This window comes from Microcebus murinus, chromosome 7, assembly GCF_040939455.1.
Source record: "Microcebus murinus isolate Inina chromosome 7, M.murinus_Inina_mat1.0, whole genome shotgun sequence".
Lineage (NCBI taxonomy): Eukaryota > Metazoa > Chordata > Mammalia > Primates > Cheirogaleidae > Microcebus > Microcebus murinus.
In genome coordinates, this window is record NC_134110.1 from 83,200,107 (window position 1) to 83,220,920 (window position 20,814).

Consider the following 20,814-nt stretch of genomic DNA (forward strand, 5'->3'; position numbering starts at 1 on the left):
TAGTATAGTGTGGTGGAAATGAAGAAGGTCTTCTGAATGCAGGTAGCAAGTAGGATTGTCTTGAAAGCTGAATAGAATTTTAACAAATGGAAATAAGAAATGAAGATCCTCAGATGTGGAAAACTGAACAAACATAAAAGAGCTTAAGCAATATAAAAAGATAAAAAAGATATCAACATATTTAGGCGACAACCTTAAGAGTAGTTAAGAACCAAAAGGACAGCAATATAGAGAACAAAAGAACATGGTTGGAGCAAAACCCAGGTTTTATCTTTAGAAAACAGCATCAGTCCTAGAGTTTGGAAATTATAGAGTCAATTAAAATCAAGAAGAGAGTTTAAAGAAAGAAATCCAGATAGCAATTTCAAGTATTTCTAAGATGTTGAGAAGGACTAGGGTTGAGAATAAAGGCTTTTTGATTTTGATTTTGGTGACCGGAAGACTTTTCGAGGTGTGTGAAAATATAGTTTCTGCAGAAAAGTAGAGAATGATGGGAACCATACCCTAAGGGATTAGTTAATAATTAGGAAGTGAAAACATACTAGAAATCTATGTGAATGACTCGCTCAATAATTAGGTGATAAATGGAAGGAAAGCACATACTATCTAGAAGAGTTAGGAGATTGAAGGACTTTGTTATTCCCAAGTATGAATGAAGGGAACCATGGCACTACGTAGGAGAAATGCAAACAAGAGAAGTTACACTCTGTGGATCAAAGATCTACCCAAGAGAAGAGAGAATCAAGGGCCCAGGAGAGAGGATAGCCCAGTATGGAGAAGAACAATGACGTTAGAGATAGGGGATTAAAGGAAGAAAGAATTAGTAAAGACAGAAGCGGAGCAGCAACACAAGAGGTGGTCACCTGCTGTAACTGGAAGTGGTATTGGCGTCTAGGGATGGAGGAACTGATGCTAAGAGTAGCTCCCTGTGAAGAACATGCCTTGTACCAGCAGCTATTCATAGGTGGTCAAAAACCATAGCCCTTTGAAAGAAGAATTTCCAACTCTCATTATAGAGGCAAAAGATCTCACAAGGTGGGTGATAAACTACACGAATGTTTATAAAAAGGACTAAGTCACCATAGAAATCTTAGTTGTTTTACTTTACACGTATACTAATTCTATTGCTGCAGATGTCTGAAATAATCAGAAGAAAGTGTTTTTCCAAAGTATGTGGTACACCCAGAGGGCTAGAATGGGGGCATACTTTACATAGTCAGAAAGTCAGATGTGCTAACAGCAGTTTTCTTTATTGCTCCATACCCAAAGGCAATTTTGTTCTTAAGACTTCAATTCCAGTTGTAATAGAAAATATAACCTTGCTATTTTAATGTAAGCTCAATGAGACCCAGTTAGAGCTCAGTCCCTTTGGATAGCTACTTGGACTCCTCAAAGATTTCTCTCAAGCTCCCTCTTCTTCTTCGCTTATTACCAGGAGAAGGAAAGGCTCTGGGATCCTGGTTCCAGACACCTGGTGAGGAAGCAGAGAAGTAGAGAGGATGGCTTCTGAATTCTCCTGTGTCCATTCTATGGTCCTCAGTGCCCCTGCCAGCCTCAGCTTGCACTTTCCTGTCTTGCACAGTGGCCTCCATGCCTAATGCATCTGCTACCAACGTCCATCATCCTGCCACAGCCCTCACTTCTCAGAGTCACGTGGGATTCATCCTCCTCTCCCCCAGTGAAAGAGTTCTTCTTCTCTACTGGTCCTCAAAATTATTTGCAGACCTTGCTCAAAGGGTTTTAGAATTATCCTGTGTTTTTCCTGCAACTTTCTGGTGTAGGCCAAAAGGTGCAGGCCAATACTCTAGATATCACCACAGGCTTAGCCGCTCTGGCACTCAAGAGCCATGTTGGAGTATCAGGGCATTGATATTAATTACTAATTATTATACTTAGGTCTCATGGATCCACACTTATTTTTATTTAGTTATCCATCCAACCAATGCATATCTATTTGTAGTATTATAATATTTCCACCCCATCTCCCTCTTTTTATATATTTATAATATAATATATATTATATGTTATGTTATATATAATATATATTATAGTTTTATATATTATATTATATATAATAGTTATAATAATTATAATATATAGTTATATATAACTATATAATATAGTTATAACTACATAACTATATATAGTTATAACTATATAACTGTAACTATATAACTATATAACTATATATAGTTATAACTATATAACTATATAATATATAGTTAATAATATTTATAATAATTATAATATATAGTTATATATTATATATAATTATATTATATATAATAGTTTTATATATTATATTATATATAATATAATTATAGTTATATATATAACTATATACATATGTAGACAGAGAGACAGAGAGAGAGAGAGAAATAAACAACCACTTTCAATAAAGTCCTTTAGTGAGTATGAGGAAAGTCAAAGTATATGCTAATAGGACAAGTGAAGGCCATGAACTGCTATCGATTCTGACAAAAATGCACTAAGGATACTAAAGACCAAGGCTAATGGTTAAGACTTAGAGGACAGATCTTTACCTTGTTGAAGCTCAGAAAGAAAAATGATGACACACACATCAGATATCCTGCTCTAATCATTTCAGGACACATCTTAATTCTCCCATGCATCACATGGTGCAGGGAAAGGGAAGGAATTTGCAGGCAAAATTCAGAATTCACTGAATATTTATACAAAACAGATTGTTAAAAATTGGTCAAAAAGCCTTCATTTTTTTCAAAGAGTAGAAATAGTGTGTGTACTTTTCCAACCATAAGAAATAATAGCAAAATGAGATAAAACATAAAATACATAGCCTTTCACCTTGGAAGTTAAATGAAAATGCTCTCTTAAGTACCATGTCAATATAAAAATAAACTAAGTGGGAAATATATAGAATTTGACAATGACAACTCTACATGTCAAAACCTGATAGAAACAGAAAAATCAGAGGACAATAATAGCTTTAATCATTTACATTATAAAAGAAACATAAAGTAAGTAAAAGTTCAAATAAATATTGATAAAAATAACAAAATCAACCAAAAGCATAGAATAAAAAAGTAGATAAAAATAGAATGAAAGAATTTTAAAAGCATAAAAAATATAATTATCCAAGAGTGGGTATTTTGAAAATATCAAAGAAGTTAAAAATATAGATAATCTAAACAAATACAGGTATCACAAATATACACAATACAAATGATAATGAGTAATTAGATGTTTGGAAATTAAAAGAAATATAAGATATTGTCTTGCTCAGACTCATGCATTTATATTTGAAAGTCTGAATTAAAGTGAAAGTTTTCTATCAAAACTATCCATAAAGATCTAGAAAATTTAAAGATTCAAACCAATGCAGAAGAAGTACTTAAAGACTTACTTCCCTTAAAAACAACAGAACCAAAGATCAGCAAGATATATAATTCCTATAAAAGTTTTAAAAATAGGTAACTTTCTATTATTTACACTATTTCAGAATATTGCAAAATATGAAACTTTCACATTCTTTCATAAATCCAGTACAACATTGGAACCAAATCTATCAACATATGGCAAAATAAATTTTATTTCATAAAATTTAACAAGTACTATATGAAAAAAATGCCAAAAAACAATTGCCAAAGATAAATGAAAACCTGCAAAAAGGTGGTTTTAAATAAATGTTCTAGACAAAGAGCTAATATATCTAAAGATCAAAAAGATTATTCAAATATGGAAACAAAAACTAATAGCCAGATAGGAACATGGATAAACATTTAAACTTATTTTAAATTAATGTTAAAAACTACAGACAACATGAGAAATAAAAGTTAAATCTATAATGTAATATTATTTTTCTCTAATCTAATATGCAAAGAATGAAAGATATTGATAAAAAATAACATTTTGCCCAGGGTGTGGATGTGGGTTATAGATAAATTAAGCAATACCTATTAACTTTTTCTTTTTGGGGGGGAGTTATGTTGTCTCTTCATCACCCTGGAGGATTCCACATGGGCTTTTTTTCTATGATTTATCCCATTAAAATGTTAAATGTACATATCCTTGACTTAATAATTTTACTTCTATAAATTTAACCTATTGAAAATTCACATTGTGCATTTCAACTTTTATTTCAGAATTTTTATAGTAATAAAATTTGGAAACAAATGTCCATCAAGAAGTTAAAGTATGCATATCCATATTCACGCATATTTTATTTCCATTAAAAGCAAGGAGTTAGGTTTGTGTTTATTGATATGAACTAATTTCCAAAATATATTAAATGAGAAAAAACAAGATGCAGAACAGTGTGCATCATGTGTTAATTTGTGCCGAAAATGGACAACACACATACATATATGTTTTTATTTGCATCAAATATCTGTGGGAGGATACATAAATAACTAGCAAGAGCAGTAGCCTCTGAGGAATTGCTTTGTACTGATTGCATTTTGCTTTTAACATGTGCATGAATTATCTATTTATCAAAAGAAAGAAGGGGAAAGGGAGGAAGAGAGAGAGGGAAGAGGAGGAAAGGATGGAAAGAGAAAAAGAAAGAGGAAAGATGGAAGAAAGAAAGAAAAGAAAGAAAGAAAGAAAGAAAGAAAGAAAGAAAGAAAGAAAGAAAGAAAGAAAGAAAGAAAGAAAGAAAGAAAGAAAGAAAGAGAGAGAGAGAGAGAGAGAGAAAGAAAGAGAGAGAGAGGGAGGGAGATAGGGAGTAGGGAGGGAGGGACATAGGGAGGGAGGGAGAGAGGGAAGGAGGGAAAGAAAGGGAAAAGAGAGAAGGAAGGAGGGAAGGAAGGAAATAAATAACCTTTGGAGGATGGTAAGGAGTTAAGCTTTAGACTAATTTTACACATGCTATTTGCAGGACCTCCAGAAATATATTTTCTGTAAGCAGTTGCAATTCCAGTATAGGGAATGAAAAAGGGAGAAATTACAGGTAAAAAAAATAGTGATCGTTCAATGTGTAGTAGAATTTGGAATAATGGATAAGATCACCTTGAGAAAGAATAGAAGTACGAAGACAGGCAACATGGGAAACTCAACATTTAAAAAGTAGGCAGGAGTTCACAGGATGATGTTAAAAAAAAAATAAACAAAAAAGTAGGCAGAGGAGGAGGAGCCAAGAAGAGTCAAAGATAAGTGACCAGAGAAAGAGAAACAACAGAGCAAGAGGGAAGGAAGTTTCAAGAAGACCCTTCCACAGCTCTTGATTTCTTACCGTGCAGAAAGACCATATATTGTGCTGTATGAACAGCAAACATAAGCTGGAACGTAAGTTCTTTTGTGCTTATGTTAATTAAAGACTAGAGCATTATGTGTGTTTATATGGAGATATAAAATACTACATTTTGAATTAGTAAAAGAGCTTGTGTCCCTATTCATGATAATCATTAGTTTTGCTCTGTAAGGGCCTAACAAAGGGTCCCACAAAAACCTAGCATTTAATATTTGACATATTGAAGGAAATCAATAAGTGGAATAAGTAGCTATTGAATAAATGTTGACTAAACACAATCACTTTGTCAGGCTCAACAAAATGTTAATAGTTTCATAATTATAATAAACTCTGTACCCATCAATTAAACTAAGCAGCTATTAAATGGAGAAGTGATCAACTACAAAAGAGTTCCTTTTATATATTTCTAGCGCTTCTCCCTGACTGTAAACGATGGATTTAAGATGCTTGTTCATTTTCCAGCTGTGGCAGGAAAGAGGGAAGGGGAGAGGAAGGAGGAGGAGAGCTATGGATTCTGAGACACACCATGACACATACACTTAATTGTGCAAGTCACAAAGAAAGAAAGAATAAGATTCACAAACATAGGTGCTTTCTAAATACTATATTAAAAGTGATTTAAAATGTCATTTAAATAATAAGAAACTATTATAAAATAAAGGAAGCACTTTGGAAGACATTTTGGCAGTTACTCACAAACCTAAACATACTCTTACCATATGACACAGTAATCGCACTCCTAGGTATTTGAGTTGAAATTTATGTTCACAAAAAAACCTGTGCATGAATGTTTATAGCAGCTTTATTCACAATTGTTAAAACTTGGAAGCAAACATACTGCATGATCTCAATTATATGACATTTTGGAAAAAGCAAAACCATGAAGACAGTAAAAAGATCGGTGGTTGCCCGGGTTTGTGTGGATAAATGTGTGGAGTAGAGAAAAGTTTTAGGGCAGTGACACTACTCTGTGTGATATTGCAATGGTGGGTACATGTCATTAAATATTTGGCAAAGCCCATAGAATATACATCACAAAGAGTGAACTTTAATGTGAACTATGGACTTTAGTTAATAATAATGTAAGAGGGCTGTCCAGAAAGTATCCAGCCATGTAACTGTTCTCATTATAATAACAATAGCTGGATACTTTCCAGAAAGCACTTGTACGTTGGCTTATCAATTGTAATAAATGCATCACACTAATTTTCTATGCTGTCCTCTATCCCAAATCACAAAGTACACCTGGAAAAAGCATTTTTCAAAAAAAAAACAACCCACCAGATTTAAATGTTAAATGAAAAAATTCAAGTGAAAAAATGCAGTGTCCAATGATTCTATATGAAGTTTAACTATGTAATAAATGGTAGTTAAGTCATATGCTTTACTGCACCCTCTCAGTTTTTGAATAGTAGTAAAATTATCATATTATCATATTTGATAATGCATTTTAGTTACTTTTAAATGTATTTAACTATATCCTATTAGACTTCATCCTTATGAAGTGCAAGGATAGACTAAATCTTATTCTTCTGTATCCTTGACAACTAATTACATTATGCCTACTATCGGGCATATGAATTTAATAAATATTAGCTAGATTTAATTGACTTAAAATTTATATGAAGGTTTAGAGATGTTCAATCACTCCTAGGTCTTATCTGCTTGAGGGAATATAAGATGCCAAATCACCCCACTTCTATTTTTTTCTCTTTTGTTATGAGCAGATACCCAGCAAGAACAAGAATATGAAGAAGCTGAGTTGTGTTTGCACACTGAGGAAAGAGCTTGCATTGCTTAAGGTCCGACTCCATCAATACCAAGTTTTCCTGAGTAAGAAGTGGACATCAATTTGCCAACTTATCATGTTTTATACAGTGCCTTAGGCAAACCTCAATGTAAAGTCAAGTTCCAATTAAAGCCCAAAAATAACAAAGTTAGAAGTAGGGTTTGAAAGGCAACATGACTATCAAATTTTGAATCAAGCAGGTAAACATTGTTCTGACAATATTATGAAAATATCTCCATTTCTCCAATTTTCCTCAAGGAAATAAATATAGCATCATTTTTGTTTTTGAAATTTCTGACAGTCTTATAATATTTCAATGTTGAGCCAATATTTATCAATATTTCTCTCTATCATTTACATATATAAACTTGATCTCCACTTATTAAATTTATTATCAAGTGAAGGAACAGACAAAAAGTTAACTATCAAAGTAAGAAAATAGTAATAAATTGTACTATGAGGAAATAAAAAATAAGGTCAAAGACAGGGAGATAAGCAATGATGACTTTAGCAAGTATGGCCAGGGAAGGTCTCTTTAATGAGGTGCTATTTAATTTGAGTTTTAAATGGTGAAAGATAATTCCTGCAAAAGTCTGAGGAAGAAAATTTTAGGGAGAGGAGATGAATAAATCTAGAATAAAGAATGGTGAACACTGAAACGACTTTCTGAACTATTGTTAGCTTAAGGTGTCCTGTAAAATGGGCAAATCTACCCAAGAAATTGCTATCATTTTTTTATGAGCAAAGGCCAGACGGAATAACCAACACTTCTTGAGGAATTTCTGTGTGTCAGGTACTCTTTGAAGTCCTTTGTACGTATAAATTCTCTTAATTATCCCAACAACCCTATGAGATTTTATTATTCCCATTTTATAGATAAGGAAACTGAGACAGAATGAGACTAAGTAACTTCTCAAAGTCTCAGAGCCAGATACAAAGAAGGATTTTGACTCCAGCGTTTATACCAAAATGCTGTTCTGCTTCTTCTATGTTATGGAGCTTTTAGGAGGCCAATATGGGAATATCATAATCGAGCTTGCTTGGACAGCACTGGGATGGGGCAGAAGAGGGTACAAGGAGGTGAACTTAAGTTCTGCAAAAGCCTCTCTCTCCTACATACTCCCCTCCCCTCTTCATCTCTCTCTAGGCCTGAGGGTAAAGATATGGGAGCCTCAGGGTTATTAGTCCAGTAGATATAAGTCCGATGTTGGTCTAAAGCCAGGATATCAATTAAAAGAGGAAAACTTAAACACAGAAGCTGTTATTAATAGTAAGGCACTTCACATCCTGGTGCCCAGCACTTTACCTATCTAGCGGTGGTGGCTTGGGCCAAAAAGGTGGTCAATCAATCCTGAAGTTTCAAGTTTAGGGGTATAGGTATAGTTTCACAGAATTTTTCCCAGTGGATAAGACATACCTAGTCACAAGATGGCTGGAGTTCAGAGATGGAACTTTATTCAGAGGATGACTAGAGGCAGAGATTAGGAAACTGGTCAATGGAGATCTGAGGGCAAAGATGGAGAGCTAGTGGAAGAGAAGAGCTCAAAACCTGGAGAACTAGAGTAGCAAGGTCCTAGGCTGAGAAGTTGTACTGACTTCTTATAATTTTGTATTGCCTTGGCATCCATTTTGAATGTAAATTGGACTTTCTCATACTAGAATCTGGGCTTAGTCTCCTTTGACAGAGTTTCTAGCTCTCCACCTCACACCAGTTCTTCAATGGGATCAATCCAGACATCTGTCTTATACGCTCACTTCCCTGTGGATATCTAGATACAAACCTCTTGGCTCACCCCACAACCCCACACCCTACATGGACTGTGCAGATGCACTTCAGTGGCTCCACAGAATGCATGTCTGCTTGCTGTGAACCAACCAGTCAGAACTCCCCAAAGGGAGCCTGCCTGAATAATGCCCTGGACCCCAGGCAAGACTCTGGCCCACAAGTCCTTCTCTCTCACTTGTTCCTCACCTGCTGCTTAAGCCCAGTGTCCCAGTTCTCCCTTTCCAATTGGCCATGAGAGATGTGCTGCCCTCTTCTCTTTGGGATCTGTAAGTAATACATGACTTCCATGTGTTCTGTTTTGCGGCCTCCTCTGTATCTCCCCTGATTGACACACCCAAGTTTAACTGTCCTGGTCAGGGCTTTCCTAGAGAGTGGCTATCTTGGTTGGAATAAATTGGGCACAGGTCAGACAAGAGTTATGAGGGAACCTGCCAGCATAAACCAGTTTCCTGTGAGAGGGACACCTGGTCATGGGTCGGATACTTAGGTATTATGCTGTCCTCTAGGTTAAGGAAGTATTCCATGAAAGACACACTGTGAACAGCCACGACCTCCCCCTGGAGCTCCGTCAGGGCAGGGCTAGAGTTTATAGCCACTCTACAGAGAGAGACCTCAAGCCTACATTAGAGAAAACTTTGACACCAGTAGTAGTACGGAAGTTGACCTATTACCAAGCTAAATTTCCTCATTGCTTCCTTGCTTAGGTAGAAAGCCCTGGGACTTCAGCATTAGCCTAAGTGTTAAGTGACACAATCTGAGAGTCATGGAGTTTAAAGATGGAAGAGCAGTTTATATCACAGGGCAACAAAGCAGAGGCTACCCAACCCACAATAAACTCTGAGGCCCACCATGTGGCAGGAGCTGTTCCAGCTCATGGGATCCTCCCTCAGTGGCCACCTCCTCAGACACGCTGGAGCAGAGGCAAAGGTGTCTTTGGGCTTGACTGTCCTTCTTCAACCTGAATCCTTACAAATGGGAGGAGAAGTAACTACAATAATTTCTGTAATTAAAAATAAACCAAAACAATCAGTACACACACCATGTGCTTCTGCCAGGTAGAGATTCCTGAGTAGATCTAAGCCAAAATGTTGGAAACACAGAGCAGCAACAGAGCCAAGCAGCGTGAGAGCATCAGAGGTCGTCGCCAGGACAACAGAAAGTCTCGATGGCTCATCATGTCTTTATCTTAACTCATTCCAACTCACCTTCCAGAAATCTTCAGTCCGTTTTTCCGTCACCTTGTCCTGCCAACGGGGTTAAATCTTTATGGAGGAAGGGCAAAGTAGACAAGAAGATAACTTCCCTCCTTTTATGGAGAAGGTCTGTGTGTCAGACTCCACTGGATAAACATCCCTGACGCTCTTATTCTCTCACAACTCACAAAGCAGTTATTTTTGTGTTACTGGGAACTAAAATTGCAGAATGCTCCACAAATTGTCCTCCATATATCTGTGGGTGCAAAACGAGAGACTATGAAAACAAGAGTCTTACCTGTCACGTGTGGAAAATCTCGTGTACTCCTCAGAGAGAGTGTGCCAACACTGAGACCAATGCCAAATGAGAAAGGGAGACTGGAATAATTAAAGCAATACCTCACTCTGTGCCTGAGCAAGCCCTCAACAGCATGTTTAAACCCTGAAACAGAGCAAATCACTGAGGCAATGAAATAAATTTTCCAATCTCTGTTTCAATAAAGTAAATGCCTCCTTGAAGGACACAAAGAGCTAATGGAACTTTAGAGAGTAGAAGCTGTCCAGTTTTCCATTCAATGTGGTGGAGAGACTGCAGAAAGGGGGGCAAATTATATTAAAATGAGGTGAGCTCAAAGACATATCTGCAGTGGGAAGTTGAGAGGTGTCCCTTGTTTGTTAAGTCCTCAAAGAATTAATGGGTTAATATACTAAACACAGGGGTATGTTATATGTAGGTCAAAGAGAATGTAAGCTTTGTTGCTTCCTCCCCTGCCCCCCCCCCCAATTCTCTCTAAGCCAGAAACTGGTTTTCTACCTTTTGGAAAATTATTGTGTACAAGCAGGCACCGAGACCTCTGCTCAAGAACCAGCCAAACTGCAGCCCGTGGTTAGTGGAAAAACTTATTTGTTCTGGGAAGCAAAACCAGTGGAGGGGCGAAGCAACTTTTGAACAAAATACTAAAAAGAAACAGATCCGAGGAATCTGGTGAAATTGAAACTTTTAATCCAAAAAAGATAATAATGACTAAATGGAAAATAATCTTCATACCCTCATAGTTTGATTTCAAGCACTGGAAATTCTTTTATGGTCTAGAATCATTGCCATGGCCTTGGATAATTGTGCTTGATCTGCAGTAGTTCATTGGAGATATTTCTTCTTTTAACCTCAGTTTAACTGATGGCAGCACACACACACACACAAAAAAAATTAGTTGGGGAAATTGCTTTTAAGATAACTATTTTAAGTGAAAGCCCATCAACTAATAGTGGGCTCCTTTGACTTCAAGTGGAAGAAAAATTACACTCAAAACTAAAAGCGGGAACTATACATAGGCATGACTGGTTTCTAAACTTAGCATCTGAGCTTGGCTCAAGAGCATCTCTTCCAGGTGTTGGCATGATCTTACTAATGAACAGGCTTACATTTTAGGGGAAATATCAGTGTATATATTTTTCCATTCGCAGTTCACATCCAAAAGTGCTATGTTGTTTCCCATTTGGCAAATAGATATTGAACAGAAAAGATAGTATAAATTAGAACTGGAAAGATAGCATTTTCTACTTATTGCTCATACTGAGAAAGGTGTTTATTGTTTTTCTAGTTTAATAGGCCCTTCTTCCCTCAGTGAGTACAATCTCTTGGTTACATATTTCTTAATGGAAATATTTATTTTTTTCCAAAGTCCCCTCAGTCCTCCATGGAAAGGTCTTGGAAAAATTGTTTTTCTTTTTTTTTTCCATGTAAAGACCTAAAGTGGAAATGTAGTGAAATTTTATACACTTTTTCAGTGAATTAATTCTTTATAACATGAAATGATACAGTAAGGGTATCTTGTATTCTTCCTTTACATTATTTCCCAAATCACTTGTGTAGAGTGTGTCTGTTTGAATAATCCATCAATAAGGCAAATCTCAAATTAAGCTACTTTCTTTAAATACCTGTGAATCTGAGATAACAAGTAGACAAATTTTCTTTAGTGATAAAACAACAAGAAAATGTATTCTAGAGAAAAGGTTAACCTATTTGGAAGAGCAGGAGTTAACATTACCTGGTGGTTGTTATTGTCACAAAAATGTTTCCTTGAATAGTCTTTGACTTCTATTTAATGTCCCAACTCTCAGTTTGCCCTTTGCCCAACTCCAGACATCTAATTAGTCTTCTGAAATAATAAGATAGTGTTTATTCAAAGATCTATATTTGCCTAAATTTTATTGTATTATACTTAGATTACATATCACTTCTATTTTTATATTCATATTGGAGTCTAGTTAATTTCGGCATCTAGAATTGTAGGTTGGAAAACTATTCCTACTTGCACAAAATTCTGGAATCAAAATGTTAATACAATTAAAGCAAAGTTAGTTTTTACGTTACATATGTTAGGTGCTAGAGGTTTTTTAACTGTACATAAAAGTGAATGCACTTTCATTATTATATTAAAAATATCTATTGGAATTTTTTCACAACTGTCTACCCGTGAAACCTAGAATTACGAAAATGAATGCTCTTTTAAACTTGGGGGGGGGGGTCTCTGACAAGACTATCAGAAATTTGATGAAATCTCTCAAGTGGAAGAGTTTAAATAGAAGAATAACCTATTAGCATTTCAATGTGGCAGAACTCTGGTAGTTTAATAAATGTTTAACAAAATAAATAGTGCAAAACTAAAGCTTTATTTTTATTTAGAAGTAGAAAACACTGAAAAAAAGTCTGATCTACAAATTCTATGGTTGCATCAGAAATTAAATTATTTAAAGCAAAACTAACTTTAGGGAAGAATCAAAAACATTTGTCCATCCAAAGTCTAGATAATTTCTCATGGTGTAACTATGAGTGATCATAGCAACATATGGAGACTCCATCTAAGACATGGTTCCTTGATTTTCTTTACACCAACTACTTTCATTTATTTCTATAATCACTTGAGTTTTACTATATATAATAACAATTATTATTATTATTATTCACAAATAGTTATTTGGTATTCAACCAAGAGCACTGCCATTATTCAAAATCTATCAAATTCTCATTAATTCACTAGTCATCATGTCAAGAAAATTATGTACACAATTCTTAAGTACAATTGAGCAGTACTTAAGAGCACAAGTTAGAGTCAATTTTAACAGGTTCAAATCCTGGCTTACTTACTAGGTGAAGATCCACTTCCTTATACTATGCAACTATCCATCCAAACCCTATTCAGATTGAAAAGTAATGCAAAGATGCAGCCTTGTTTCTGGCAGTGTGGTAAAACAAACACCTTGAAAAATCCTCATACTTAAAATTATTAAAATTTTGCATAAAATATTGGTTTGTTTTAATGCATCACTAGACTGACATAAAATGAAGGACTCAGAAGCACAATTTATCAAAGGGGAAGCAGGTAGGTAGTTTCATAGGAGACTCCACATAAGGAAGGGCCCCTTCAATGTAAGAGAGAATGAAAAATAAACCCACCATGCAGAAGAAGACAACAGGAAAATTCAGCTGACTTGATCTTGGCACTAGGTGGTGAGATAATAAAAGAACAAGCCAATCCTAACATGACAATTGTTTCTAATCTGAATCCACTCTGTCTTTGTGGTCTGAAAAACCTGAATCAGGAAACTTAAAGTAGTTCCAGACTACTGGTAGTGTCTCTATGGGACAAACTGAAGCAAAGGAAGTTTCTCGTAGAGGAACTCAGCTTCAACCCAAGCTTCAACTAATGTACAGATAAAGATCCTGGTGTGTGTATGAAGTTTGTGAGTAGGTGAAAAAGGGCTTACGAAAAAAAACACAATAAAAACAAACTAGCAAGTAATTCAGGTATTAGCATTAGGAGATGTAGAATATAAAATAACTACACTTAATTTATTCAGGAAATAAAAGATACCTATAAATGCAATAAGATACTATAAATAATGACCAAGCAATTTTCAATAAAACCCAACCATGTCTTTGAGGATGAAAATTCAAATGTTTTGTCATTTTTTAGAATTATAATGTCTTTGCCTTTTTAATTTAGTCAATAATTCTGAATATAAATTCTTTTCTAGAAGTGCACTATAAACTGTTTCTCCCAGCTCATACCTTGCCTTTTCAATCTCTTGATTCCTTCTTTTGAAAAGTAGAGGTCTTGATTTTAGTGAAGACCACTTATTGATCTATTCTTTTAGGGTTAATGTCTTGCTTAAGAAATGTTTGTTTATCCTCAAATTATGAAGAAATTCTCCTAGGTTTTCTTCTAGAAACTTGATTGTTTACTTTTCACTTACATGTCTGTAAGTCGATATCAAATTAATTTTTGTGTATCTTGTGATGTAGGGCTCAATATTAATATTATTGGTTTGTTTCGGTTGTGTTCAAATAACAAGGAAACATATAGAAATATCAACCTCTCTCTAATGAATTGCAGTTGTACCTATATAATAAATCAGAAAACATATAGAGATGAGTTTGGTTTTGGTCATTCTATTCATTTGAATTTATCTAATACTACAGTGATTGAACTATTGTAGTTGGTAAAATTAGCCCATTGAGATCTGGTAATATTTTTCCTCCAGTTTTGTTTTTCCAATTCAAGATTTTTTGGCCATTCTAGGTCTTTGTGTTTTCGTATAAATTTTAGATTCAGGTGATCAATTTCCATAGAGGAACAAAAAACATTGGAAATTTAGTAAAAATTACATAGAATTCACAGACCAATTTGGAGGATATAAGCACCTTAAAATACTGAGTTTTCCAATTTATAAAATGATTTATACATTTCATTGATGAACTTTTTAAATTTCAGTAATTGTTTTTGTATTTTTTAGAGTAAAAGACAATACCTATTTTGTTAAATTTATAACTAGGTATTTGGTATTTTTGGTACTATTATAAATGAATTTTTAAATTCTAAACCTGTTTTGTTTCTAAAAAGCAGAAATTCAAACTGATATTTGTATATCCAGTGACCTTGTCAAAATAATTTAATTCTAGTATTTATACATCCTTTTGGACTTTCTGTGTCTATAGTCATGTCTTACATTGATAATGACAATTTTAACTTTTCTTTATATATATATATATAATTTACTTACATATTACACTGGCTAAGACTCAAATCCAATGTGAATAAAAGTGTTGATAGTGTACATCTTTTTTTTATTCTTGACTTCAGCAGAAAATTTAATATTTAATCAGATTAAGTATAATGGTAGCAGTAAGACATTTGTCATTAGCTTTTGTTAGATTAAGGGAGTTCCCTTCATTCCCCAAACAATAAGTTTTTATTTAATGACAATGGGCTGAATTTTATCAAATGATCTCTCCATTTCTATTTAGATGATAATATATAATTTTTTTCTTTTATTGTGATAGTGATGAGAATTATATTGATTCATTTTTGAGTGGTAAACCAACTTTAAATTGCTAGAATAACTACATCTTATTCAAAATATGTATAATAAACTATCATTTATATATATGTGTGTGTGTGTGTGTGTGTATTCCATTTAACTAGATAGGATTTTAGTGTCTTGTTTATTGAAACATATTGGCCTGTAATTTCTCATTCTTTCAATATCCTTGCCACATTGAAGCATCAAGCTTATTCTGGGCATATAAAATGAATTGAAAAGTATCCCTCATTTTATTATTTTTTGGAAGAGTCTGGAATTTAAACATTATTCTTCCTCAAATGTTTGAAATAATTAACCTGGAAAATCATTTGGTCCTTGATAACTCCTTGAAGGAATCTTTTAAATTAGAGACTCAATTTATTTAATAGAAATATTGCTATTCAGCTTTTCTGTTTCTGTGCTAGTTTTGTTAACTTTTTCAAGTAATTTATCCACTGTATTAGAATTTTCAAATGCATTGACATAAAACTGTTTATATTTTATTATCTTTCATCATTTGCAGGATCGATAAAGGGTTCTTATTTTTCATTCTTGATATGTCTTGTTAAGGGTGTATCACTTTGATTAATCTTTTCAAAGAAATACCTTTTTGATTTATCTATATTTTCTGTCCTACACCTGATTTTTTTCATCAATTTCTGCTCTTATGTTTATTGCTTTTTCTTCTACAATCTTTGAAATCACTTTGCTGTTTCTTTGTCAGCTTCTTGCTATAGAAGCTTAAATAATTAATATTTAAACTTTCTTCTTTTCTAGTATATGCATTTAAAACTACATATTTATGTGTGAGCACTGCTTTAGTTTTTTGTCTCCCTAGTATTTGCCATTGCTTTCATTATCATTCAGTTAAAAATATTTTATAGTACTACAGGTAGCTATCAGTGGCATTTGTTGGTCACTCATGTACCTGTGGGTATGTGATCTCGACAAAAATAATGTGATGTGGCAGCCTGACCACAGTCCTGCTGCCATGTCAATTTTTTCAATATTGATTAATTCTTCTGTGCTAATATCATGTAATAGAAAGATGAGCTTAGCAGAGACCTTGTAGTACACTAAAAATATTTTTAGAATATTTGTAAATATGCAGTAAGGCAAGATAGAAGGTAAATGCAAGAATAGAGATACAATTCCAGTGCTATTGGTGCACAAAGAAAAGAGAACGCATTTGTAAATAAGGAAACCAAAGACCACTAGAGGAGGTAAAATTAAAGATATGAAAGATTTGTGTCATGGAGGACTCACGCAAGAACACACACGCGCATGCCCAGACATGATTGTAAACCATGTGAGATTCCACGGACGTGTTGGGGAATGTACAATAGGATATAAGTGATAAGAGGCACTTTGGTTCAGATTTAGAAAAAATGTGTGAAGCCTAGCCGAAAGAAACTAGAAATATAAACTCTGACCTCAGCATGAGGGGGGTTAAATGTAAGGAAAATTGTCTGCACTTATTCTGTGGAAGGCAAGGAGTAAAGAAACATACTTGACCAGGCAGAGTGACATGCCAGGGTTGGCCTTGGAAAGATGGATTTCTCACTTGAAATGCTCAAAACACCAGAGATAATAGAGGTCAACTTGGAGAATACTGAATTCAAGGAGAAGAATTTCAAGAACAATTGAATAAACACTGCCTTTAATTCGATAGAGAGATTGGAGAAAATAAAAAAGTGCTAGATATTTTCATTAAAATCACAGAAGTCTTCCAAGGCACAGTTTTATTTGATGAAGAGCAGACATCATGCAATATTGGCTGAAATCTCACATCTTCAGTGAGGCCTGTCCTGCCCACGACCATCTAAACCACCCACGGTCTCTCTCTTCGTCATCTCTCTCCTTCCCTGCTCTATTTTTCCTCATAGCAATCATCTCCACTGCATTTTATTACCCGTGTAGTGGCTTCTTTATTTCTGCCCCCACCATACCCCAGCCCTGCCACTGAGATATAAGGTTTTGGTAGGTATGTACTCTGTCTGATTACCTGCCCCGTGAAATGTGCTCAGTAAGTATTTGTGGAAAAAATGAGTGAATTTTTAAAAGCAAGATTTAAGTGGGATAATTAGAATCTTAAGTCAGTGACTACAGACAGCACACTCATGAGTCTGAGTAGTGAGGGGTTAAACAGAGGCTGTGGCAGTGGCTATTTTTAGTGTGTGAAGTTGTTTCTCCTTCATTTTGGCTTAATAGCTCAAGTTCATGAGTCCAGCTGAAATAGAATCCTCACTTTCTTAGTCTTCTGTGTAGGAGAAGTCACTAAGTCCTGTGGGGAAAAGACCCATGTTTCAAAGACGCCAGTTAATTCTGTCATTCCCAGATTGCCCTATTTGCTTGACAGTGGAATTGAGGAGCAAAAGTATCCCTTGACATACTCATTTTCCTGTATTTCTTCTTTCTTTTTCTCTGTGGCCTACTCTTGTTTTTAAATACAGAACATGTAGGAGAAAGCTGAAGAACTTGGTGCTGTTCTCCCAGAACTTGAATTCTTTGCTTCATTCTCATCCATATAAGGGTGAAATCAGGGACCAACATAAAAATGTCTCTCCGGGCAGTTTGTATCATGAGTTGATCATTCCGACTACATGGACCTGTCCCAAAAAAGATATTAATTTAATTTTGATTCCAGCTACAGATTTTTTTTAAAAGCAACTTAGCAAATGATAGATACTAGTTTTCTAGTAAAGCAAGCTTGGTTTATTGCTTCTGTGACAAGTTAACTCTGTTAGCACAAATCTTTTAAGAACATAGATCCCTAGTTATTTTTCAGAATATTATGTAAAAATAATAGTGATAAATAATAATCTTTGTTTATTCCTTAGGAACTATTCCTTAAGGAACTATGTTAAATGCTTTATATACCTTATCTCATTTAATCTCTCCAAGTCCATTCGATCCTCGGTCCACCTAACAAATATGTACTGGCACCTACAGAGTACTAAGTACATTTCGAAGCTCTAGGAATACAGCAGTAAGAAGGTAAAATTTCTGCCTTCATGAAGCTTGTATTCTAGTAGGAGAGACAGCCATTAAGTCAACCTATGTCATGCAGTTTAACAGCACACACACACACACACACACACACACACACACACACACACACATAGTCATGGCACAGTTATGACAGTGTTAATGCTGTGGAGAATGACGGAAGAGTAACACACCTATTTTAGATCTGGAGTCAGAAAAGTGTCAATTAGGAGAGGCCAGAATGAAGTCAAAAGGAAAAAAAATCCACGTGACTATCTGGGAGGCAAGTGCTAGAGTCAGAGGGAAGAACGAATGAAAAAGCCCCAAGTAGAGGATGAACCTGGAGGGCAGAAAGCAAGTGGATTCAGGGCAGAAGGAGCCACGGAAGACAAGGAGAGAAGGGTGTTAAAGAAGGAGGCAGAAGCCAGTTCAGTCGAGCTTCTGTAGATGGTAATGAGGCAGCAGATTTTCTTGAGAGAGCATTGGAATGTCCTTGGAAGGTTTTGTGCAGCAAAGTCATCGGATGTGCTTTACTTTGAAAAAGATCAATTCAGGTGCTGTGGGTTTGGACTGTCAAAGAGCAAAAAGGGAAGCAGAGAGACATGTTGGGAAACTGTGTTTGGATTTGTCACTTCCAAACTTTTTGGTTGTGCAGCCTATTCATAAAATGTTTTAGATCTTGCACCTCCCACTCTGTATGATATAAGTGATTACATATGCTAATATGTATTAGGTTAACATGTATAATATATAATATTAGGACACATGTGGCTTTCTGGATCCTTGAGTAAGAACTTTTGACTGAATCCAGATTTTACAGAACAAATCGTTTGTTCTGTGAAGCTTGGATTTGATTGGGGGGCCACACTTGGGGATCTGGAGGCCACATGTGGGCTTGAGGCAGCAGGTTCCCCACCCCTATATTAGACATTAGTCATTAGTTCCCATAGAGCCCATGAACTAATATTAATATATTGGGTACATTACAAAGTATTTTTTATGTGCCAAAAGTCCTAATATACTATAAAGTATTTAAATAACAAAATATTTAGAATAAAATTTCTAAAACTCTTTAAATATGTTTTATGTTATCAACAATATAGAATCATTTTGCTTTCACCAAAATATTATTTGATATTTCTATTATTACAACTTTAATTTTTAATTGTGCTAGTATTTAACATTTTTATTAGAGGTATATGATCAAATGCGCTCAATAATTTTGAAAAATTTTGTTTAGCATATAACTTCAAGAGTCATTTTACATTTATGTAGTTTAAAATAATTTTCTAATTATGATAGCTGAGCTTACCAGCTAATCTATCAAGGCAAATGTTCATTATTGTTGAAGCATTAATAGCACATTCATGCATATATAGTGCTATCATGCATAATAGTCTTAATAATTTTGGATTCTTTGTCCACTCTGTCACATTAGATCATCATTGTTTTTACCTCATCCTGTGGCTGACAGAAAGCTTGTCATCATAAGCAAGGTAAGTATGATCTGGTAAATTTCCTTCGTGTCACTCGTACATTCATTATTAAATTATTTTCAATCTCGGTTCTGCAGGAATTTTCTGAGAATATTTGCCAAAGTCAAGTAAAAGCTGGGTTTCAAAATTAGTTAATTCTCTTACCTGGTTCACTAAAATGCAGTGTGTGGAAACGCCCCAAAAGCTAACAGCCACATGAGGAGTGCAGGTGATGCTGCTGGCTTGGGCCACTTGCCATTCCCTCAGTCACCCCTCCCCTTCCTTACAGACCGAGCAAGGATATCGCTGCCCACCTAGTATCCTGTAGGAAACATTAATTTCTTTCTTTTATAATGGATAAAATTATATATAAATACAGGTTCTTGTGTCTTTTAAAGCACTTTATAGGGAACACAAATCCCACTTTGAACATCATGAATCTATTAACTATGTGAGAGATGATGGCGTCTTGGATTAGGTTGCTAGCAGCTAAAGTGAAATGAGACCACGTGTTACTTTTGGAGGCAAATGGTGTTAGAGACAACAATCTGTGCACTAACTGTACTTATCCCCGTTGGATTGTCAGAGCTTTGAGAACTTTACACTTGAGAGATTTAAAAAATATATTAATTCTTCAAGAAGAAAGTACCTTGAGTTAATATCAATGTTTCAAATACATATTTTATATTTCAATATTACTTAACTTTTTTTGCAATTATACCTCTTTTCTCTTACATTGAAAAATTATGGCTTCTAAAAAGAAGCAGTCTAATTACTTATTTGCATTATTCTCGCTTTCCCTTCCCACTAATAATATTATGAACAGACTACTAAATAAAATGAAATAATTCTTTGCAACTCTGTCTTTACATATTTCCCACCATGGATGTATACTCAGATTACTGTATTTTGATGTTATTTGAAATATTTTTGTCCCTTCATTCTGTTCCTTTTTTAACACTTAAAGTAATAATTTACATTACTTTCTA

General features: G+C 34.7%; 1 protein-coding gene across 1 annotated transcript in view; it reads right to left on the bottom strand.

The window, feature by feature from the left end:
- Nucleotides 1–16,097: 16,097 nt before the first annotated feature.
- The window catches only part of PI15 (peptidase inhibitor 15), a 34,684-nt gene continuing 29,967 nt past the window's right edge, over nt 16,098–20,814 (bottom strand). The window contains exon 5 of the mRNA XM_076005206.1: nt 16,098–17,971. Coding sequence (XP_075861321.1) covers nt 17,962–17,971 — 10 coding nt within the window. The 3' untranslated portion in view covers nt 16,098–17,961. The remainder of the gene's footprint in view (nt 17,972–20,814) is intronic.